General features: G+C 43.5%; 1 protein-coding gene across 2 annotated transcripts in view; it reads right to left on the reverse strand.

The window, feature by feature from the left end:
* The window catches only part of DUSP22 (dual specificity phosphatase 22), a 231116-nt gene that overhangs the window by 195828 nt on the left and 10459 nt on the right, over positions 1-24829 (reverse strand). Inside the window, exon 2 of one of the 2 annotated variants that reach the window (XM_030210952.1) lies at positions 7506-7539. In XM_030210952.1, the coding sequence (XP_030066812.1) occupies positions 7506-7539 (34 nt within the window). Of the gene's footprint in view, positions 1-7505; positions 7540-24829 lie in introns of those variants that run through there. The other variant, XM_030210957.1, reaches the window with a different exon arrangement.

Raw genomic sequence — 24829 nt, forward strand, 5'->3', positions numbered from 1 at the left:
TAGTAATTGTTTTTTCTCAAGCCCTGCCAGAACATTCCAGACCCATGAACTAAGCTCTTCTACCAGATGGGATTTATGCTGGTGCAGCAGGGAAGTCAATAATTCCAGGTCACACAGCTTTTAGTCTTTTCTCCCCACTTCTATCCATTCCTATGTGTGCTCTTTATCTCATCCTTTACTTTTTTTTCCTGCACCAGCCTGCTGGTCCCCCAAACCCTTCTCATGAACCTGAGAGTTTTATCATACTGGTCCTGCAAGCCACTGTCTGTCTATCTGTGGTTAACTTAATTCTGCCACTTTCCTGCCATCATCTAAATGCCCTTGGGTGAATTTCTGGACTAGTTTGGAAGGACTCAAGGAAATCAATTAAGTATTAATATTTTAATCTCTGTTTATTGAACCATTATTCCAAAATTACATTAGCACAGTAATAACTATGCGCATATTTTAATGCAACATTTCAATCAATTTAGAACAGCTTATAATTTGTATTATTCATTTTATCCCAAAATCCACTAACTCACTCCTATATCCTCTTCCTACTATCCATACCCTTCACCCAGGCCACATACATAACCACTATCTCACATAGCCAAAGGGTTCACCAGCCCGTTACATAATCTATGGGTCAGAGATACAAGAAACAGAGCCAACACTTTTCAATAGTTTACTAGGTCTGCACACTTAACATGTTAAAATTTTAACTCATGATAATAATTTTAACATGTTAATAGCATTGAGCTCCCTACTCCTTGCCACAACTACTTGTATCTCATTTCTCTCAGCTTCCTCCTTCCAGTATCTTTCTCTCCTGCCACCATTACATACGCACTCCAGCATCTCTCATTCTCCCTCTTCCTCCCCCTGGCAGCCCTCCAAGCTTGCCTTTACAATCTGCAGTACTAGACACACACTGCTCCTCCCTCTGTAGCTCCCACATCCTGAGGGCTCCCGGCTATAGAGATGTAATGTGTGTCTGGTCCTGCAAACCATAAAGGGAAACCAGTCAGATGCCTGAGTGAAGGGGAGGGGAGAGACAGGCAGATATGCCAGCACCTGCAGGAGAAAGAACAGAGAGAGATCCGGATGGGGGGGGGGGGGGGAGGAAGAGAAGAATGAGAGGGGGGTGAAGCAACAACATAAGAGTAGCCATACTGGGTCAGACCAATGGTCCATCTAGCCCAGTATTCTGCTTCCAATACTGGCCAAGCCAGGTCACAAGTACCTGGCAGAAACCCAAATCATTGCAACACTCCATGCTACAAATCCCAGGGCAAGCAATTGCTTCCCCATGTGTTTCAATAGCAGACTATGAACTTTTCTTCCAGGAACGTGTCCAAACCTTTTTTAAACCCAGATATGCTAACCACTTTTTGCCAGAGGGAGTGGTAAAAGTGGTTAGCATACCTGGCAAAGAGTTCCAGAGCTTAACTATTAATTTAGTGAAAAAAATATTTCCTCCTATTTTATTTCTGGGGTAACTTCCTTGAGTGTCCTCTAGTCTTTGTACTTTTGGAACAAGTAAAAAAAATCGATTTACTTCTACTCATTCTACACTACTCAAGATTTTGTAGACCTCAATCATATCTCCCCTCAACCGTCTCTTTTTCAAGCTGAACAGCCCTAACCTCTTTAGCCTTTCCTCATACGAGAGGAGTTCCATCCCCTTTATCATTTTGGTCGCTCTTCTTTGAACCTTTTCTAATTCCGCTATATCTTTTTTGAGATACGGCGACCAGAACTGAATGCAATACTCAAGGTGATGTCACACCATGGAGCGATACAGAGGCATTATAGAATTTTTGGTATTATTCACCATCCCTTTCCTAATACTTCCTAGCATTCTGTTTGCCTTTTTTGGCTGCCGCTGTACACTGAGCAGAAGATTTCAGTGTATTATCTACGACAACACCTAGATCTTTTTCTTGAGTGCTGACCCCCAAGGTGGACCCCTAGCATCAGGTAACTATGATTCAGATTATTCTTTTCAGTTTGCATCACTTTTACATTTATCTACATTAAAATTCATCTGTCATTTGGATGCCCAGTCTTCCAATTTCCTAAGGTCTTCCTGCAATATTTCACAGTCCACACGTGTTTTAACAACCTTGAAAAGTTTTGTGTCATCTGCAAATGTAATCACCACACTCGTCGTTCCGATTTCCATATCACTTATAAATACGTTAAATAGCACCAGTCCCAGTACAGATCCCTATGGCACTCCACTGTTCACCCTCCTCCATTGAGAGAAATAAACCATTTAACCGTACCCTCTGTTTTCTATCCAATAACCAATTCCTAATCCACACCAGAACCTTGCCTCCTATCCAATGGCTCTAACTTTCTCAGGAGTCTCTCATGAGGAACTTTATCAAAAGCTTTCTGAAAATCTAGATATACTACATCAACTGGCTCACCTTTATCCACATGTTTATTCACGCCTTCAAAGAAATGAAGCAAATTGGTGAGGCAAGACTTCCCTTGGCTGAATCTATGCTGACTCTGTCCCATTAAACTATGTTTGTCTATGAGTTCTGTAATTTTATTCTTTATAACAGTTTCCACTATTTTGCCTTGCACAGACGTCAGGTTTACCCAGTGCTTTTTTTTGTAGAAAAAAAGGTGCCAGTACTCTTTATGGGCGGGGTCACCACATATGGCTCCACCCCTATGATAGCCACACCCATATTAGCCACACCCCTTACACCAGCAATGGCGCATATAAACAGACATCATTGAAAATATTATACTAGTATAGGAGAAAAAAATAACGTGATTTTTTTTCATCAGAAATAATTTCTGTAAGCTGTTACAACTCCAGTATACCCAGTGCAAAATAAGACAGCATATGTAAATTCTCAAATTGGACATATTTCAAACACTAAAATGAAAATAAAATGATTTTTCTACCTTTGTTGTCTGGTGACTTTGTTTTTCTATCCATCCCAGTCTCTGATTCTGCTGCTCTCTATCTGTTCCCTTAACTCTGTGTCCAGAGCTTCATTTCCATTTATTTCTTTACTTTCCTCCTTTCTTCTTCATTTCTTGCCATACATCCATAAGTAAAAACTGGGTCCTCCTCCGTGGAACTGACTCGAGGAGGTATAATGTGGATCCAGTTTTGCCTATTTTCTCCATCCATGTGCAGTTTTTCTCCTTTCTTCTCTTTCCCTCATCTCCATCCATGTGCATCTTCTTTTTCTTTCCACCCCTCCATCAATGTCCAGCACTTCTCCCCTCTCCTCCCCTCCATCCATGTCCAGCATTTCTCCTCTCTTCCCTTCCCTGTATCCATATAAAGCAATAATTCTCTCTCCACTCTCCTCCACCCGTCCAGCATTTCTCCTCTCTCCCCACCAACCCCTCCATCCATCTATGTCCAGCAATTCTCCTCTATCTCCTGTTCTCCTCTCCATCCATGTCCAGCAATTCTCCTCTCTCCCCTGCCCTCCCCTCCCAGTCCAGCAATTCTCATCTTTCCCCTGCCCACCCCTCCAATCCATGTACAGCAATTCTCCTTTTTTCCATGCCCAGCGATTCTCCTCTCTCCCCTGCCCTCCCATCCACGTCCAGCAATTCTCCTCTTTTCCATGCCCAACGATTCTCCTCTCCCCTGCTCTCCCCTCCCATCCATGTTCAGCGATTCTCCTCTCTCCCCTGCCCTCCCATCCATGTCCAGCAATTCTCCTCTCTCCCCTGCCCTCTCCTCCCATCCATGTCCAGCAATTCTCTCTTCCCTGGCCTCTCCTCCCATCCATGTCCAGTGACTCTCTCTTCCCTGGCCTCCTCTCCCATCCATGTCCAGTGATTCTCTCTTCCCTGCCCTCCTCTCCCATCCATGTCCAGCGATTCTCCTCTTTTCCATTCCAGCTATTCTCCCCTCTCCCCTACCCTCCCATCCCATCCATGCCCAGCAATTTTCTCTTCCCTGCCCTCCCCTTCCATCCACGTCCAGTGATTCTCCTCTCTCCTCTGCCCTCCTCTCCCATCCATGTCCAGCGATTCTCCTCTTTTCCATGTCCAGCGATTCTCCTCTCTCCCCTGCCCCCTCATCCATGTCCCGTGATTCTCCTCTCTCCCCTGCCCTCCCAACCATATCCAGCGATTCTCCTCTCTCCCCTGCCCTCCCCTCCATGCCCAGCAATTCTCCTCTCTCCCCTGCCCTCCCCTCCCATCCATGTCCAGCAATTCTCTCTTCCCTGCCCTCCCCTCCCATCCACGCCCAGCGATTTTCATCTCTCCCCTGCCCTGCCCTCCCCTCCTATCCATGCCCAGTGATTCTCCTCTCTCCCCTGCCCTCCCCTCTCCCATGTCCAGCAATTCTTCTTCCAGTCCATCCTCCTCCCAGCCCATCCTCCTTCTCCACTGCCTGCCAGCGTCGGACTCGGCAGCGCGAACGGTGCAGGCAGCGATTGAAAGAGGCTGTCAGCCTCAGAGCTTCCCTCTGCGAGTCCCGCCTATGCGGAAACAGGAAGTTGAAACAACATAGGCGGGACTCGCAGAGGGAAGCACCAATGCTGACAGCCTCTTTCAATCGCTGACTGCACCGTTCACGCTGCTGAGTCTTAAAAGCAAAGTAAGTAGGGGACTGAGAGGAAGTGCAGGACTTGCCGGGGGCAAAAAAAGCATTGGGTTTACCGGTCTGTAATTTCCAGGATCACCCCTGGAACCCTTTTTAAAAATCAGCGTCACATTGGTCACCCTCCAATCTTCAGGTGCTATGGACGATTTTAAAGACAGGTTACATATTATTAACAGCAGATCAGCAATTTCATGCTTGAGTTCAGTGCCCTTGGATGTATGCCATCCGGTCCAGGTGATTTACTACTCTTTGTCAATTTGACTCCCTACATCTTCCAGGTTAACAGAGATTTCTTTGTGTTCCTCCACATCACCACCCTTGAAAACCATTTCCAGTACAAGCAAACAAAGAAGAGGGTGCCATTGGAGGGGATGGGAAGGGAGGACATGGTGCCCATGGAGGACAGGGGAGGGGCAGAGAATAAGAGGTAGAAACTAGATAGATTTCAGGAGGAAGAAAAATGGGAAAAAGTTGAATGTGAAAGAGATATAGAGCAGAAGAGAAGAAGAAAGGAGGAGAAGAGAGAAAAGAAAAGAAAAAGTATTGACAGGATGCCTTGGAAACAGAGTTCAGAGCACAGACAGAGAGAAATAGAGCCAAAGGCAAGGAACAAGATGAGACAAATGTCACCAAACAAAGATGAGAAAAATGATTTTATTTTTTCAGTTTAGTAACTGAAATATGTCTGTGTGGCTATTCTAAAAATGCTGCAGTGCGCCCCCCCCCCCCCCCCCCCCCACACACACACACATCCCAAAGGCTTGTTTTTATGAATTTTTCCCTTGGACTTTCCCCCCCCACCCCCCAAAATGCTAAAATAGACACACCAAGCTCAAAAACATCTACCAAGTGGCCATTTTCGAAAAAAAAGATTTTTTCTGGTTCAAAAATCGCTATGTTCGCTACTTGACTTTTGGATGTTTTCAGCAAAACATCCAAAATCTGATTTAGACGTCATATCAAAAATGCCCCTCTATCATCTACAAGCAGAGAGACATTTAGAAAAAGGGTTCCTGCCTGATCTCAAAAACTGCTATCACTAATCCCAAGGGGGAAATAAAAACAACCTACCAGGTCACTGCCCAGATTATAATTCCCAGGCCTCAGCCCTAGTTCCACAGCAAAAGCAGACCACAAAAGGGGCCTCTTCTACTACAACCTATTACTTTTCTTTCTTGCTGTACCTGAGAAGACAATACTGATCAGCCTTCCCACTGTCTCAATATATACAGGGAAGGTGAACAGTTGTCTTGTTTCCTACTGCTGGTAGGAGAGCACAACCCATTGGTCTAGACTGGTCTTGAGAAGATGGAGTGAAGATATAGTGCATCCACTACACAAAAATAAAACATAAGAGAAAACACAAGAGCTGTTTAAAAAAATTCCAAGAAGAGAAAAGAAAGGGAAAGCAAACCAACACAAAATATCTGCTATCCTAGAGCAACCATTCCCAGCCCAGTACCACTGGGTTTTCAGGATATCTAAAATGAATATGCACAAGTTAGATCTGCATGCACTGCCTCAATTGCATGCAAATCTAACTCGTGAATATTCATTATAGATATCCTAAAAACCTGATAGGACTAGGTATGCCTCGAGGACTAGGTTGGGAATGGCTGTCCTAGAGGATGGCCCACTTTTTCAACCAGAACTTAACTAATTTGGAATATGCAGCACCATCATCCAGATAATTAGAAGGGCTGAATATTATCAGTAGCGGCAATGGATCTACCCAGATTTTAGACCTGCTATTGAGTAGGCCTATATCTATTCAGATAACTTATCCAGTTAGCAGCTAAATATTGCCCCTATCTAAATAGGCATCGGCTCCTCCCGATCAAGCCCTTTTTTTATCCAATATAAGCAGAATATTATATAGATAATTCTTCAAAATATCTGGATAAGGGAGTTATGCATTTACTCCTGCGTGGCTAATGCATAACTCCCTTTGAATACTGGCTCAAATGGTTTGTTTCTTTTCTGAAGATCCTTATGGAAAGGGACTGAAGTACCGATTGTTCATTGTTTTGGGTAGTGTCTTCTTTTCTTTGCAGAAAGGCAAATTCTTACCCTAAATAAATGAATGAAATTACAAGTGCCTAGAGATTAAACAGGTGGCTGAATTTTTAATCACAACAAAGCAACACCTAAGGTGACAAAAGGAGTAATTTTTATCAGCTTTGATGTTTGCTTCGTTGTATTTGGACTTTGCAAAGGTCTTTTCTTCTGTGTTGATTTTTTTTTTTAATTTTTAATCATGCATAGAAGCTGAAGACCAACCAAAACCAACCAATATGAATATGAAGGGATGATGGGATGACATACCTCAGGGCTTCCCAAACTAGTCCTATTCAGAATGGGCCATGGATGTGATATACCACTTTTCTGTGGGTACAACCAAAGCGGTTCACATATATTATATGCAGGATATTATCTGCATACATTGGAGACCCAGTACATACAATTTTATCTCATGCGTATTTCTTGTAGATCTGATTTTTTTTAAAAAAACCAACCTGCTGAAGTTATCATTGACGAAATAACTGACTTTCGCAAATCTCTGAAAACACATCTCTTCAACAAGGCCTACAAAGAGAACCCTTAGCCTTACAAAACTACCTCACCAACCACCCAGTTATAAAAGCCCACCTTCTATACTAACCAACCTAACACCTTCCTTCTCACTTCTTACTTAATCTTTGGACATTATCTACTGTACCTGATATCCTGGAATGACTATGTCATAACAAAACTCTGTAAGCCACATTGAGCCTGCAAATAGGTGGGAAAATGTGGGACACAAATGCAATAAATAATAATAATAAGAAGAAGAAGAAAGAATCTGAAATATGCCCGGACTTCTCAAACCTATGTATAGAAACCATATTAGATATTAGCTTCTAAACTAAAAAACTGGTCATACCTTTAAAATTTCCAATGAACAAGCCAGGAAGAACCTGTTGGAGAAAAATACAAAATCAACTGAATAATTTTGGCATTCTACAAATTCATCAAAGCTAAAGATCAAAACTTTAATTATTGCCTCCCTTTGGATCGAAAATTATTCCATAATACTCAGACTAGTTCTGTTATTTGCACCAAATTCCGCTGAGACAAAACATGTAAGTAGGGGCATCAGTGCTGCTATTGTTGTGTTTCTTCAATAAATATGATTTCAGGAATGCAAAGAAAAAGCATACCCTCCAAGGTTATTTTCGTTGTCTTGTCCTTACTATGACATATTACTTGGAAGAACCCATATGCCACCATGATGCCAACACATAAATAAATTGAACAGCTGTATTTGTGCAGTTCAATTGTAAGATCTTTCTAGCACAGTAAACCACAACTAATTTACTGTCCAGATGTGTCAGTACCAGTTCATTCACTCACTTCAAAGACACAACAGCATTTGCAATAGCGTTCTGTAGCGATCTTCAAATGCTCTGTTTATATTTAGAATGGTAGATGCTTTCTGTTATGGTATCAGAAACTGCTGAAAATGCTACTGCTTTCCTAAAGTGAAAATGCCTGAAAGTCATGCCTGGTGGCACTTCTCTATTTGACAGCCTGAGGCCTGTTTCAGCTAGCACATCTTTCAGTGCACAGATGGTTTCAGACTACTTAAAGCATCCACTACCTTGAAGGGGTGCATGAAAATTATAAACCACAATCTGATACGGATTTTCAAGTACCTACTGTACATATCTCTCAAATATTCCACTCTTGAAAAGTGATGCAACGTAGGCCTGTGTAAAGTAATACTCTTCTAAACCACTTGCTGATTTTCTAAGGTTTTAGCAACATCCCATCATGGCAGCCAACTGCACATCTCCTCACAAGCTTTATCTTTCCCTTCTATGAAACAAATAAACTTCCACTAATGAAATGTATTAGAAGGCAATTTACAAACCTTTTTTTAAGCACTGTAAACACATATCTTTCTAGAACAGCAAAAGTACATATGCAGTGAAAACCCACACAAAGAATAGTGAAAAAGTTTGTGAACCCCACCTAGGATGGTCTGTAGTAGCACAATTTATATTCTAAAATACGATTAGATCCTAATAAGAAAGAAAAACATTCAACTAAATAAATAACTAAGACAAAAAGAATATAATTAGATTATTTATTCAACTAAAAGATTCAGTGGTTTTTGCAGAAAGCCACATGATAGGGCTGTGCGTCTATGGCTGTGTATGAGGCTTCTACCGTGAAATTACCAAAAACATTTACTGTGGCAATGCAGTAATCAATGAGCATACAATTTACTACCACATTAACAAGTGCACACTGTCAGAAAAGTGATGTATACTGAGGCAGTAATCTACAGCTCATTGCTAAAATATCCCACTTTCTATAACAGCCTAAGCAGTGACTGGCTCACGAAGTGAAAGGGGACATTAAAAAAAATTTTTAAATAAGCTTTCCGTTATGAACTCCCCTCCCCCCCCCACCCAACAGAGTGGGCTTTTTCCCTTCCTCCCCCAATACACAAAAAATGTTTGTGGACCCTTTCCACCCCTGACCTGACCCCCCCCCCCCTCCGTTCCCCCCAACATACATTCCCTGGTAGTCTAGCAGCCCCCTCCCCCCAACCATGACTTAAAAAAAAAATCCCTCGTAGTCTAGTGTATTTCCCTCCCCAAATCCCCCAGGACACGTCAGCCACCTCAAAAAGTTGAGAGGCAGGAACGATGCCCACTCACTCCTGCCTCCAGCCTGTCATTCTAAATAGTGTGAACTACAACACACTGCTTGGGGTAGTCTATCAAATTCGGCTCCTGCCTTTCAACTTTTTGAGGTGAGTGACAAGGGGCTGGGTGATTCAGAGAGGGGTGGGATACACTAGACCTACCAGGTATTTTTCTTCTTTTAAGATGGAGGCAGGGGGGAGGGCATTTGGGCCACTAGACTACCAGGATTTTGTGCTTTTATATCAAGGAAGGGGGGGGGGGGTCAGTTCTGGAAGGATCCTTGCGAATAACCCTTCTATGCCGCCACACATCTGGCGGTAAATCTCTCAAGTTGCGATTATGTTATTATCCCTTTAAAATTCTGTCTTGTGGCCAATTAACTAATGGCCTCTAACTTGCATTTTAATATGATGTGTGCCAATGTCTATTGCACAAATTAACTTTGGCACTGAACCCCTTTCTGCATTGTGCAGCTGACACCCTGTGCAATGATTGCTCATCTCGAACTTCTGCCCGCGATAGGTTTCTGCATGGGCCCCTTAATCAGTATCCTTCTGTGAACAAGGATGTGAATCCATCATTTAGAAACTGGCAACACCTTTTTGAGCAGCAATAACTTGAACTGTTTCCTGTAACTGTTGATCAGTCTTTCACATCACACTTGAGGAATTCTAGCCCTCTCTTCCATACAGAACACTTTCAAATCTGACATTTGTGGGCTTCCTTGCATGAACAGCTCACACCAGGACTTGACAAAACGCAAAATTTATTCTTTTTCAGCCATTTTGTAGGCTGGATTTTCAAAAGGCATTTGACAAACTACCCCATGAAAGACTCTAGAGGAAACTGGAGAGTCATGAGATAGGAGATAGTGGTTAAAAGATAGAAAACAGAGAGTAGGGTTAAATGGTCAGTTTTCTTAATGGAGAAGGGTAGTTAGTTGGGTTCCCCAGGGGTCTGTGCTGGGACCGCTGCTTTTTAACGTGGAGGGGCATAATCAAACCCATCTCCAGGGACAGCCCAGGGAAGGGGCGGAGCCAACCGGATTATGGAACAAGATGGGCGCCAATCTTTCGTTTCGATAATACGGTCCAGACCGCCCAAATCCCAACATTTAGGCCGACCTTAGGGATATGCAAACTCGGTTTTCACCGATAATGGAAAGAGAGGACGCCCATCTCAAAAACGACCAAATCCAAGGCATTTGATCGTGGGAGGAGCCAGCATTCATAATGCACTGGTCCCCCTGACATGCCAGGACACCAACCGGACACCCTAGGAGGCACTGCAGTGGATTTCATAAATTGCTCCCAGTACATAGCTCCCTTACCTTGTGTGCTGAGCCCCCCAACCCCCCCCCCCCCAAAAAAAAAACCACTCCCCACAACTGTACACCACTACCATAGCCCTTAGGGATGAATGGGAGCACCTACATGTAGGTACAGTGGGGTTTGGGGGCGTTTGGAGGCTCAACATTTACCACCACAAGTGTAACAGGCCTGTGTCCACCTGCCTGAGGTGCACTGCACTCACTAAAACTGCTCCAGGGACCTGCATACTGCTGTGATGGAGCTGGGTATAACATTTGAGGCCGGCATAGAGGCTGGAAAAAAATGTTTTTTAATTTGGTTTTTTTTTGGTGGGAGGGGGTTGGTGACCACTGGGGGAGTAAGGGGAGGTGATCCCCGATTCCCTCCGGTGGTCATCTGGTCAGTTCGAGCACCTTTTCGAGGCTTGGTCGTGAACAAAAAGGGACCAAGTAAAGTCAGCCAAATGCTTGTCAGGGACGCCCTTCTTTTTTCCATTATTAGCCGAGGATGGCCATCTCTTAACCACACCCCTGCCCCTCCTTCGGTATGCTGCCGACACGCCCCCTTGAACTTTGGTCATCCCTGCGATGGAAAGCAGTTGAGGGCGCCCATAATCGGATTAAGATTATGTCGATTTGGGCACCCGAGAGAAGGGCGGCCATCTCCCGATTTGTGTCGAAAGATGGGCGCCCTTCTCTTTTGAAAATAAGTTGGATAGTTACATAGTAAATGATGTCAGATAAAGACCTGTACGGTCCATCCAGTCTGCCAAACAAGATAAACTTATTTTACATGGTATTACTACTTAACATTTCTAAAGCGCTACTAGGGTTACGCAGCGCTGTACAATTATGTGATACTTTATTTGTATAACAGAGTTTGATTTGTCCTTGTCATTCTCAGGGCACAGACTGTAGAAGTCTGCCCAGTACTGTTCTGAAGCTAACGTCGAAGACCCTCAAAATTTACACTCCAGCCCATCCCTATCAATTCAGTCACGATCATGGCGTAGACCATAGAAGTGTGCCCAACTCCCGGCGTCACCACCCAATCTCCGCTAAGATTCCACAGAACCATTCCTTCTAAACAGGATTCCTTTGTGTTTATCCCACGCGCGTTTGAATTCCATTACTGTTTTCATCTCCACCACCTCCTGCCGGAGGGCGTTCCACATATCCACCACCCTCTCAGTGAAAAATACTTCCTGACATTAGTCCTGAGTCTGCCCCCCTTCAACCTCAATTCATGTCCTCTAGTTCTACCGCCTTCCAATCTCCGGAAAAGGTTCATTTGCGAATTAATACCTTTCAAATATTTGAACGTCTGTATCATGTCACCCCTGTTTCTCCTTTCCTCCATGGTACACATGTTCAGGTCAGCAAGTCTCTCCTCGTACAGTTTACAACGCAAATCCCATACCATTTTTGTAGCTTTTTTTTTTTGCACCACTTCCAGTCTTTTTACATCTTTAGCAAGATACGGCCTCCAAAACTGAACACAATACTCCAAGGTAGTTAATTATCCTTTCTTTCAGTAGCAACTCCATTATTTTTCCTACCACCAACGTGAGACTTACCGGTCTGTAGTTTCCCACTTCTTCCCTGACTCCACATTTGTGAAGAGGGACCACATCCGCTCATCTCCAATCTCGCGGAACCTCTCTAGTCTCTAAAGATGTATTAAATAAATCTTTAAGAGGTGTCGCCAGGACCTTTTTGAGCTCCTTCAGTATCCTGGGATGTATCCCATCCGGCCCCATAGCTTTGTCCACCTTCAGATTCTCATGCTGTTTATTACTACTACTACTACTATTTAGCATTTCTATAGCGCTACAAGGCGTACGCAGCGCTGCACAAACATAGAAGAAAGACAGTCCCTGCTCAAAGAGCTTACAATCTAATAGACAAAAAAATAAAGTAAGCAAATCAAATCAATTAATGTGTACAGGAAGGAGGAGAGGAGGGTAGGTGGAGGCGAGTGATTACAAGTGGTTATAAGTCAAAAGCAATGTTAAAGAGGTGGGCTTTCAGTCTAGATTTAAAGGTGGCCAAGGATGGGGCAAGACGTAGGGGCTCAGGAAGTTTATTCCAGGCGTAGGGTGCAGCGAGACAGAAGGCGCGAAGTCTGGAGTTGGCAGTAGTGGAGAAGGGAACAGATAAGAAGGATTTATCCATGGAGCGGAGTGCACGGGAAGGGGTGTAGGGAAGGACGAGTGTGGAGAGATACTGGGGAGCAGCAGAGTGAGTACATTTATAGGTTAGTAGAAGAAGTTTGAACAGGATGCGAAAACGGATAGGGAGCCAGTGAAACGACTTGAGGAGAGGGGTAGTATGAGTAAAGCGACCCTGGCGGAAGACGAGATGGGTAGCAGAGTTTTGAACCGATTGGAGAGGGGAGAGGTGACTAAGTGGGAGGCCAGCAAGAAGCAGATTGCAGTAGTCTAAACGAGAGGTGACAAGGGTGTGGATGAGGGTTTTGGTAGAGTGCTCGAAAAGAAAGGGGCGGATTTTACGGATGTTGTAAAGAAAGAAACGACAGATCTTGGCGATCTGCTGGATATGAGCGGAGAAGGAGAGAGAAGAGTCAAAGATGACCCCAAGGATTCGAGCTGAGGAGACAGGGAGAATGAGAGAGCCATCAACAGAAATAGAAAATGGGGAGGGAGTGGGGAGGTGGGTTTGGGGGGGAAAAATGAGAAGCTCAGTTTTGGTCATGTTTAATTTCAGGTGGCGTTGAGACATCCAGACAGCAATGTCAGACAAGCACGATGAAACTTTGGTTTGGATGTTTATAAACTCTTTCTTCCGTAAACGGCGCAGTATCCACTCCATTCCCAGACATTCCCTTGGCAGCCAACCGCAGTCCTTCTCCAGGATTTTCCTCCGTGAACACCGAAGAGAAATACAGTGTACTCCATTTAAGTGCACGTCGGATAAGAGCACGCTCTGTTTAACTGCATGCCGTACTTCGGTCCCGTTTTTGGCACCATCAATTTCTATGGGGACAAACTTCGGTTCAGCGCACCACTGATAAGTGCAAGAATCACTTATATGCATAGTTCAAGACCGCTCCTCTGCAGGAAAGACTCCGTATAAGCACGCGCATGGAATATGGAAGCCAATTAGCGCTTGACAACCAACGAGATTGAACCTCTTGTCACTGATGATGCGTTGAGGCAACCCATGCAGATGAAAAATATGGTGGGCAAAATGGGACGCAACAGCAGCCGCGGAGGGTAGGGCCCGCATAGGAACAAAATGGGCCATGCGGGAAAATTGATCCACAACCACCCAGATGATAGTGTTGCCCTGGGAGTGAGGAAGATTAGTTATAAAGTCCATAGATACCTCCTGCCAGGGTTGGTGGAGAACAGGCAAGGGTTGAAGACGACCCCACTGCTTGCCGGGAGGAGACTTGGTGTGAGCACAGGTGGGACAAGTAGAGACAAACTGCAGAATATCCTGAGCCATATGAGGCCACCAGAAATAACGAAAGATAAGATGATAAGTCTTACGGAATCCAAAATGTCCAACAAAGGCAGAGGAATGACCCCACCTAAGAACCTTTCGTCTGGCCCGAGCAGGAACAGAGGTTTTAAGAGAAGTCGAGGCTACCACAGTAGAGGGGATACAAGCAGGATTCAGCATAGGACAGACCTTATCGGGTTCTTCAGGCACATTGAAGGCTCGAGAGAGCGCATCCGCCTGTACGTTCTTCTCTGCAGGCCGAAAAAACATGTGGAAATCAAAGCGAGCAAAAAAAAGCGACCACCGGGTCTGCCAAGGGTTCAGTCGTTTAGCATCTTGTAAGTAAAGAAGGTTCTTGTGATTTGTAATTATGGTAATCAGATGTGCAACCCCCTCTACGAGATACTGCCATTCTTGAAAAGCGAGCTTCAGAGCCAACAACTCTCTGTCCCCAATAGTACAGTTGCGCTCTGCAGGGGAGAATTTTTTAGAGAAAAAGAAGCAGGGATGTCTTTTACCAGAAGGAGCAGACTGCGACAACAAGGCTCCAACTCCAAGAGATGAAGCATCTACCTCAACAATAAAAGGCTTAGCAACATTTGGACTACGGAGCACTGGAGCAGACAAAAAAGCAGCCTTTAAGGTAGAGAAGGCCTCCTGAGCAGCAGAGGACCAATTCCAAACATCAACTCCTTTCTTAGAGCAGTCAATGGAGCAGTTATCAAAGAGTAATGTGGGATAAACTGCCTGTAGTAATTGGCAAATCCCAAGAAACGCTGCAGAGCCCGGAGTCCTTGAGAGACAGGCCAATCCTGGATAGCCTGAAGCTTAGCGGAATCCATCTGTAGACCGATAGCCGAGATAATATGCCCCAGAAAGGGAATAGCAGACTGATGGAAGCCACACTTCTCCAACTTGGCAAAAAGGCGATGATTCCGGATGCGCTGAAGCACCAGAGAGGCAGAGAAGACCAGAATATCATCCAGGTAGACAATGACGGAATGAATATAATAGATCGTGAAAAATAAAATTGATGGTCTGAAAAACAGCTGGAGCATTGCAGAGACCGAAGGGCATGACTCGATACTCAAAGTGACCCTCATGAGTATTAAAAGCCGTCTTCCACTCGTTCCACCCCCCCTCCCCGCCCCGGAGGTCCAACTTGGTAAAAATAACAGCTCCTTGAAGACGGTCAAATAACTCAGGAATAAGAGAAAGAGGATAACGGTTCTTTTTGGAAACAAAAAAAAATCCAGCTCCAGCAGAGGAGGAGGAAGGTCGAATAAACCCCTTGATATTCTCCTGAATGTAAGTCCGCATGGCCATGGCCGTAGATTCCTCTTGGGACAGAGCGTATAATCTACCTCTGGGGGGCATCTTGCCCGGAATCAGTTCAATAGGAAAAGGGACGATGGGGAGGGAGGGAGGGAATCTGCCTCCCGTGCATCAAAAACGTCCTGAAAATCACGATACTCTACCGGAAGACAGGCCTCGCAGGGATGAAGGGTTCTGGGCAGAGCTGAAATGGTTCTAGGAGGAGGTTCCACAGGAGAAAGGCAGGTCTCAAAACATCGAGCTATCTGCAGCAGGGTCCATTTTATTCCTATGGGTCCTGCTGCAGATAACTCGAGCTAAGTTTTAGAAAGACCCCTAAGTGACTTGCCCAAGGTCACAAAGAGCTGCAGTAGGAACGGAACCCAGGTTACCAGTATTAAAACCTAACGCACTAACCATTAGGCTACTCCTCCACTCCTCACCTACAATAAATAATCGTCATACTCACCCTCATGATGGCCTAACAGTATAGGGATTTAAGATTAGACTGCAATAAGTCCCAAATTTCTGTTTGTGAAATCCTCTTGCTTTGCTCTCTACACTCCATGAAACTGTACTCTAATTTAATTCCTAAGCTGGTGATGTTACTCTTCAAACTAGCTTTCCCATTTCCTTAACATACTTATTATTGTATTTATTTTCTATTCTGAATTTTCTTTTATTGTAATCTGCTTTGTTGTACAGTTTGAAGGGCAGTATATAAAAACAAACTGTATTTAAGAACATAAGTGTTGCCATACTGAGACAGACCAAATGTCCATCAAACCCAGAATCCTGTTCCCAACAGTGGCCAATCCAGGTTACAAGTACCTGGTCAGATCCCAAAACAGTACAATACATTTTATGCTGCTTATACAAGAAATAAGCAGTGGATTTTCCCCAAGCCCATCTTAATAATGGCTTATGAACTCTTCTTTTAGGAAGATATCCAAACCTTTTTAAACCCCGCTAACTGCTTTTACTACATTCTCTGGCAACAAATTCCAGTTTAAATACAGGTGGAGTGAAGAAATATTTTCTCCAATTTGTTTTAAATTTACTAGTTTGTAGCTTCATTGCATGCCCTCTAGTCCTAGTATTTTTAGAAGGCGGAAACAAGCGAATCACATCTACCCGTTACACTCCACTCATTATTTTATAGACCTCTATCACATCTCCCCTCAGCCATCTTTTCTCCATGCTGAAGAGCCCTAGATGCTTTAGCATTTCCTCATAGGGAAGTTGTCCCATCCCCTTTATCATTTTCATTGCTCTTCTCTGTACCTTTTCTAATTCCACTATATCTTTTTTGAGATGTGGTGACCAGAATTGCACACATTATTCGAGGTGCAGTCCCAGCATGGAGCAATACAAAGGCATTATAACATCCTCAATTATACCTAACATTCTATTTGCTTTCTTAGACGCCACCGCACAATGAACAGAGGGTTTCAACGTATCACCAACGATGACACCTAGATCCCTTTCCTGGTTAGTGACTCCTAAAGTAAAACCTTGAAACACATAACTATACTTCAGGTTCCTCTTTCCTACATGCATCACTTTGCACTTGCTCACATTACATCATCTGTCATTTGGATGCCCAGTCTCATAAGATCCTCTTGTAATTTTTCACAATCCTCTTGTGATTTAACAACTTTCAATAACTTTATGTTGTCAGCAAATTTAATTACCTTACTAATTACTACCAATTCTACATTATTTATAAATATGTTAAAAAGCTGCTGTCCAACCACAGACCCCTGAGGAACCCCACTATCTACCATTCTCTATTGAGAATACTAACCATTTAACCCTATTCTCTGTTTTCTATATTTTAACCAGTTTTTAATCCACAATAGAACACTACCTCCTATCCCATGGCTCTCCAGTTTCCTCTGGAGTTTTTCATGATGTAATTTGCCAAATGCCTTTTGAAAATCTGGATACACAATATCGAAAGGCTCACCTTTATCCAAGTTTCTTCACCCCTTCAAAGAAATTTAACAGATTGGTGAGGCAAGATTTCCCTTCACTAAATCCACATTGGCTTTGTCTCATTAATCCATGCTTTTGAATATGCTCTGTAATTTTACATTAGTACATAAGTGTTGCCATAATGGGACAGAATGAAGGTCCATCAAGCCCAGTATCCTGTTTCCAACAGTGGCCAATCCAGGTCACAAGCACATGGCAAGATCCCATAACAGTACAATACATTTTATGCTGCTTATCCTAGAAATAAGCAGTGGATTTTCCCAAGTCCATTTTAATAATGGCTTATCAAAACCTTTTTAAAACCTCGCTAAGCTAACTGCTTTTACCACATTCTCTAGTAACAAATTCCAAAGTTTAATTACACATTGAGTGAAGAAATATTTTCTCCGATTCGTTTTAAATGTACTACTTTGTAGCTTCATTGCGTGCTCCCTAATCCTACTATTTTTGAAAAGAGTAAACAAGCGATTCACGTCTACCTGTTCCACTCCATTCATTATTTTATAGACCTCTATCATATCTCTCCTCAGTTGTCTTTTCTCCAAGCTGAAGAGCCCTAGCCGTTTCAGCCTTTCCTCATAGGGAAGTCATCCCATCCTCTTTATATTTTGTTCTTTTTAATAGCATCAACCTTTTTGCCCAGCACCAACAACAGGCTCACCAGTCTATAGTTTCCCAGATCACCTCTGGAACCTTTTTTAAAAATCGGCGTTACATTGGTCACCCTCCAATCTTCTGGTACCATGCTTGATTTTAAAGATAAATCACATATTACTAACAATAGTTCTGTAAATTCATTTTTAAATTCTATCAGTACTCTGGGATGAATACCATCTGGTGCAGGCAATTTGCTACTCTTCAATTTGTCAAATTGCATCATTACATCCTCCAGGTTCATACAGATTTCATTTAGTTTCTCTGACTCTTCAGCTTTGAATACCATTTCTGGCACCGATATCTCTCCCAAATCTTTGTCAGTGAAGACCAAAGCAAATAATTAATTTAATCTCTCTGTTATAGCTTTGTCTTCCCTGAGTGCCCCTTTTACCCCTTGGTCATCTAGTGGTCCAACTGATTTTGTCAGCTTCTTGCTTTTAATATACCTAAAAAAGTTTTTACTATATGTTTTTGCCTCTTTTTTTCAAAGTCCCTCTTCGCCTTCCTTACCAACGCTTTGCATTTGACTTGCCATTCCTTTCCTCATGCTGTTTCTTAGTATTTTTAGTCGGATCCCTCTTCCATTTTCTGAAGGATTTTCTTTTAGCAGTAATAGCTTCCTTCACGTCACTTTTTAACAATGCCGGCTGTCATTTGCCCTTCCTTCAACTTTTTTTTAATACATGGAATATAACTGGTCTGGGCTTCCAAGATGGTATTTTTGAACAGCATCCATGCCTGATGTAAATTTTTGACCATCGCAGCTGCTCCTCTAAGATATTTTTTCACCATACTTCTTATTATCATAGCATTTAACTTTCAAAAAGGAGACTAACATATTGGATTTCCTATACATACTTACTTCAGAGAAGATATCAAATCTGATCATATTATGATCACTGTTATCAAGCGGCCCCAGCACCATTACCTCCTGCACCAGATCACGCACTTCACTAAAGACTAGGTCTAGAATTTTTCATGCTCTTGTTGGCTCCTGTACCAGCTACTCCATAATTAATTCCTTGATTTCGTCAAAGAATTTTACCTCCCTATCATGCCCTGATGTTACATTTACCCAGTCAATATCGGAGAATTGAAATCACCCATTATTATTGTGTTCCCCAGTTTGTTAACCTCCCTAATTTCTGATAACTTTCTACATCTGTCTGTCCATCCTGGCCAAGTGGACGGTAGTACACTCCTAGCACTATCCTTTTCCCCGTTACACATGGAATTTCTATCCACAGAGATTCCAAGATGTGTTTTGTGTCCTGCAGAACTTTCAATCTATTTTGATTCAAGGCCCTCCTTAACATACAATGGTACCCCTCCACCAATTTGATGCACTCTATCACTACGATATAATTTGTATCCTGGTATGACAGTGTCCTCAAGACCCTTCACTGGCTCCCTATCCATTTTCGCATCCTGTTCAAACTTCTTCTACTAACCTATAAATGTACTCACTCTGCTGCTCCCCAGTATCTCTCCACACTCGTCCTTCCTTACACCCCTTCCCGTGCACTCCGCTCCATGGATAAATCCTTCTTATCTGTTCCCTTCTCCACTACTGCCAACTCCAGACTTCGCGCCTTCTGTCTCGCTGCACCCTACGCCTGGAATAAACTTCCTGAGCCCCTACGTCTTGCACCATCCTTGGCCACCTTTAAATCTAGACTGAAAGCCCACCTCTTTAACATTGCTTTTGACTCGTAACCACTTGTAACCACTCGCCTCCACCTACCCTCCTCTCTTCCTTCCCGTTCACATTAATTGATTTGATTACGGTTTATTTTTTTTTTTGTCTATTAGATTGTAAGCTCTTTGAGAAGGGACTGTCTTTCTTCTATGTTTGTGCAGCGCTGCGTATGCCTTGTAGCGCTATAAAAATGCTAAATAGTAGTAGTAGTAGTTATCCTCCTTCCATCGGGTCTCAGAGATGCCTATTATATCTAATTTTTCATTAAGTGCAGTGCAATATATTCTAACTCTCCAATCTTATTTCTTAGGCTTCTGACATTCACATATAGACATTTCAAACATAAGTACATAAGTACATAAGTAGTGCCATACTGGGAAAGACCAAAGGTCCATCTAGCCCAGCATCCTGTCACCGACAGTGGCCAATCCAGGTCAAGGGCACCTGGCACGCTCCCCAAACGTAAAAACATTCCAGACAAGTTATACCTAAAAATGCGGAATTTTTCCAAGTCCATTTAATAGCGGTCTATGGACTTGTCCTTTAGGAATCTATCTAACCCCTTTTTAAACTCCGTCAAGCTAACCGCCCGTACCACGTTCTCCGGCAACGAATTCCAGAGTCTAATTACACGTTGGGTGAAGAAAAATTTTCTCCGATTCGTTTTAAATTTACCACACTGTAGCTTCAACTCATGCCCTCTAGTCCTAGTATTTTTGGATAGCGTGAACAGTCGCTTCACATCCACCCGATCCATTCCACTCATTATTTTATACACTTCTATCATATCTCCCCTCAGCCGTCTCTTCTCCAAGCTGAAAAGCCCTAGCCTTCTCAGCCTCTCTTCGTAGGAAAGTCGTCCCATCCCCACTATCATTTTCGTCGCCCTTCGCTGTACCTTTTCCAATTCTACTATATCTTTTTTGAGATACGGAGACCAGTACTGAACACAATACTCCAGGTGCGGTCGCACCATGGAGCGATACAACGGCATTATAACATCTGCACACCTGGACTCCATACCCTTCCTAATAACACCCAACATTCTATTCGCTTTCCTAGCCGCAGCAGCACACTGAGCAGAAGGTTTCAGCGTATCATCGACGACGACACCCAGATCCCTTTCTTGATCCGTAACTCCTAACGCGGAACCTTGCAAGACGTAGCTATAATTCGGGTTCCTCTTACCCACATGCATCACTTTGCACTTGTCAACATTGAACTTCATCTGCCACTTGCACGCCCATTCTCCCAGTCTCGCAAGGTCCTCCTGTAATCGTTCACATTCCTCCTGCGACTTGACGACCCTGAATAATTTTGTGTCATCAGCGAATTTAATTACCTCACTAGTTATTCCCATCTCTAGGTCATTTATAAATACATTAAAAAGCAACGGACCCAGCACAGACCCCTGCGGGACCCCACTAACTACCCTCCTCCACTGAGAATACTGGCCACGCAATCCTACTCTCTGCTTCCTATCTTTCAACCAGTTCTTAATCCATAATAATACCCTACCTCCGATTCCATGACTCTGCAATTTCTTCAGGAGTCTTTCGTGCGGCACTTTGTCAAACGCCTTCTGAAAATCCAGATATACAATATCAACCGGCTCCCCATTGTCCACATGTTTGCTTACCCCCTCAAAAAAATGCATTAGATTGGTGAGGCAAGACTTCCCTTCACTAAATCCGTGCTGACTTTGTCTCATCAGTCCATGTTTTTGTATATGCTCTGCAATTTTATTCTTAATAATAGCCTCCACCATCTTGCCCGGCACCGACGTCAGACTCACCGGTCTATAATTTCCCGGATCTCCTCTGGAACCCTTCTTAAAAATCGGAGTAACATTGGCTACCCTCCAGTCTTCCGGTACTACACTCGATTTTAGGGACAGATTGCATATTTCTAACAGTAGCTCCGCAAGTTCATTTTTTAGTTCTATTAATACTCTGGGATGAATACCATCAGGTCCCGGTGATTTACTACTCTTCAGCTTGCTGAACTGACCCATTACATCCTCCAAGGTTACAGAGAATTTGTTTAGTTTCTCCGACTCCCCCGCTTCAAATATTCTTTCCGGCACCGGTGTCCCCCCCAAATCCTCCTCGGTGAAGACCGAAGCAAAGAATTCATTTAATTTCTCCGCTACGGCTTTGTCCTCCTTGATCGCCCCTTTAACACCATTTTCGTCCAGCGGCCCAACCGACTCTTTGGCCGGTTTCCTGCTTTTAATGTATCTAAAAAAATTTTTACTATGTATTTTTGCTTCCAACGCTAATTTCTTCTCAAAGTCCTTTTTTGCCCTCCTTATCTCCGCTTTGCATTTGGCTTGGCATTCCTTATGATCTATCCTGTTACTTTCAGTTGGTTCTCTTCTCCACTTTCTGAAGGATTGTTTTTTGGCTCTAATGATTTCCTTTATCTTACTGTTTAGCCACGCCGGCTGACGTTTAGTCTTTTTTCCCTTTTTTCTAATACGTGGAATATATTTGTCCTGAACCTCCAGGATGGTGTTTTTAAACAGCATCCACGCCTGATGCAAGTTTTTTACTCTGCGAGCTGCTCCTTTCAGTCTTTTTTTCACCATTTTTCTCATTTTGTCGTAATCACCTTTTCTATAGTTAAACGCTAGCGTACTTGATTTCCTAGTTTCACTTCCTTCAATGCCAATATCAAAACCGATCATATTATGATCACTGTTATCAAGCGGCCCTCGTATCGTTACCCCCTGCACTAGATCATGAGCACCACTAAGGACTAAGTCTAGTATTTTTCCTTCTCTTGTCGGCTCCTGAACTAGCTGTTCCATGAAGCTGTCCTTGATTTCATCAAGAAATCTTATGTCCCTTGCGTGTACAGATGTTACATTAACCCAGTCTATATGCGGGTAATTGAAATCCCCCATTATTATTGTGTTGCCCAGTTTGTTTGCGTCCCTGATTTCCTTTAACATTTCCGCATCCGTCTGTTCGTCCTGGCCAGGCGGACGGTAGTACACTCCTATCACTATCCTTTTCCCCTTTGCACATGGAATTTCAATCCATGTTTGTTGTTCCTATTTACATCTTGCTCAGCAGTTGGCAATGATAATTTGCAATCTTTGGTCTGCTTTTTATTTAAAGACACCTGGGGGTTAATTTTCAAAGCATTTAGACTTACAAGTTCCATAGGTTGCTATGTAACTTTATAAGTCTATGTGCTTTGCAAATATGCCTCCTGATCTACTATGGTCTGTATTGCAACCTATCAGGATACCCTGTCTTCCCTGTTTTGGTGATATCTTTGAAAGATACATTGTTCTGAACCATGCACTTTTGAACAACTGTCAGCCTTTCCCCCAGTTTCTAGTTTAAAAGCTGCTCTATCTCCTTTTTACTTGCTGATGCCAGAAGCCTAGTCCCATCCTGGTTAAGGTGGAACCCATCATTCCAGAATAGATCCCCCCTTCCCCAGAATGTTACCCAATTCATAACAAATTAAAAACCCTCCTCCATGCACCATCACCTCATCCACACAATGAGACTCTGGAGCTCTGCCCATCTCTCAGGCCCTGTGCATGGAATAGGGAGGGAGCACTTTCGAAAATGCTACCCTAGAGGTTCTGGATTTGAGCTTTATACCTAAGAGCCTAAATTTGCTTCAAGAAACTATGTCACTGGTACCCACATGCACCAAGGCAGCCAGCTCCTCCCCAACACTATCTGAAATCCTATCTAGGTGACACGTGAGGTCTGCCACCTTCACACCAGGCATACAAGTGACCAGGCAATCCTCATGTCCACCAGTCACCCAGCTATCTATATGCCTAATAACTGAATCACCAACTACAACAGCCATCTTAACCCTTCCGTCCTGGGCAGAAGCTCCTGGAGACATATCCTCGATGTGAGAGGATATTGCATCCCCTGGTGTCTGGTCCTGGCTACAGGATTACTTCCAGCTTCACCAGGGTGATGCTCTCCTTTTAGAAGACCTCTCTCCTCCAAGGCAGCACAGAGGCTGCCAGACTGGAGGTGGGACTTCTCTACAATGTCCCTTTATGCCTCCTCTATGTACCTCTCTGTCTCCCTCAGCTTCTCCAAGTCTGCTACTCTAGCCTCAAGAGAACAGACTTGTTCTCTGAGAGGAGCTCTTTCCATCAAGCACACACATATAACCTCTCACCAACTGGGAGATAATCATATATGTGACACTCAATGCAAGACTGGATAGCACCCCCCTCGCTGCTGGATTGCTGTCTGCATCTTAGTATTATAGAATTGTTTAATTAAAACGTCTTAGGGTATTAGGCATATCAGATGAATATAAAAAGCTTCTCAGAAACTAATTAAAACTCTAATGAACTCTCCTCTTGTTGTCCTAATTAGAATAATTAACTATAAATGAAAAGTTGAGCTAGGGGTGGGTGGGTGGGTGGGAATGAGGGCTGAACTAGGCCCTGCTGTGCCTTCTAGAGTCTGTTAATGCTAACAAAAAAATTCAAGTTTTAAAACTATGGGGAATCCAGAGGAATGGGAACCGGGAGTCCTGGCATACACACTAGTTGACCCTACACCCACTGCCCCCGGGTGCCACAGCATAAAGGTTGCAAGGAGACTAAAGAGGACATTAGTACCCACATACTCATTTACACGGAAACCCAGGACATGGACCGGCAGTAGCATGCTATGGGGTAAGAGAGACAGGGGGGAGGAAGGGAAGTGGAGATTGGGCGAGGAGGAACATACACCCTATTTGTCACTGCCACGCTGGAGGGATAGAATGTTATCAAGCTGGTCCCTTGGGGAATGTGAAAAGAGGAGACCGAAGACTGCTGCTGCCTTGCCCAGAGGATAGATACCATGATTGTAGTATGGGGGGGGGATAGGAAGGGAAGGTGAAGAAAAGGGGGGGAAGTTCAATAAGGATTGCAGGACAGATAGCGGAATTCTGTCGTGCTTATGTTATGTTCATTGTAAGGTTTTGTATAAATGGCCTAAGTTATCGTGCCTAGGGACAGATCATATACTTAAGAAAAGAGGGCCATCAGAAACCAGGCGCTCTGAAGCTCGGTGGAATGCCGATGATCAAAGATAGTGATCGCAAGGGTGAGTTTACTGGCC

The sequence above is a fragment of the Microcaecilia unicolor genome, chromosome 1 (genome assembly GCF_901765095.1).
Source record: "Microcaecilia unicolor chromosome 1, aMicUni1.1, whole genome shotgun sequence".
Classification (NCBI taxonomy): Eukaryota; Metazoa; Chordata; class Amphibia; order Gymnophiona; family Siphonopidae; genus Microcaecilia; species Microcaecilia unicolor.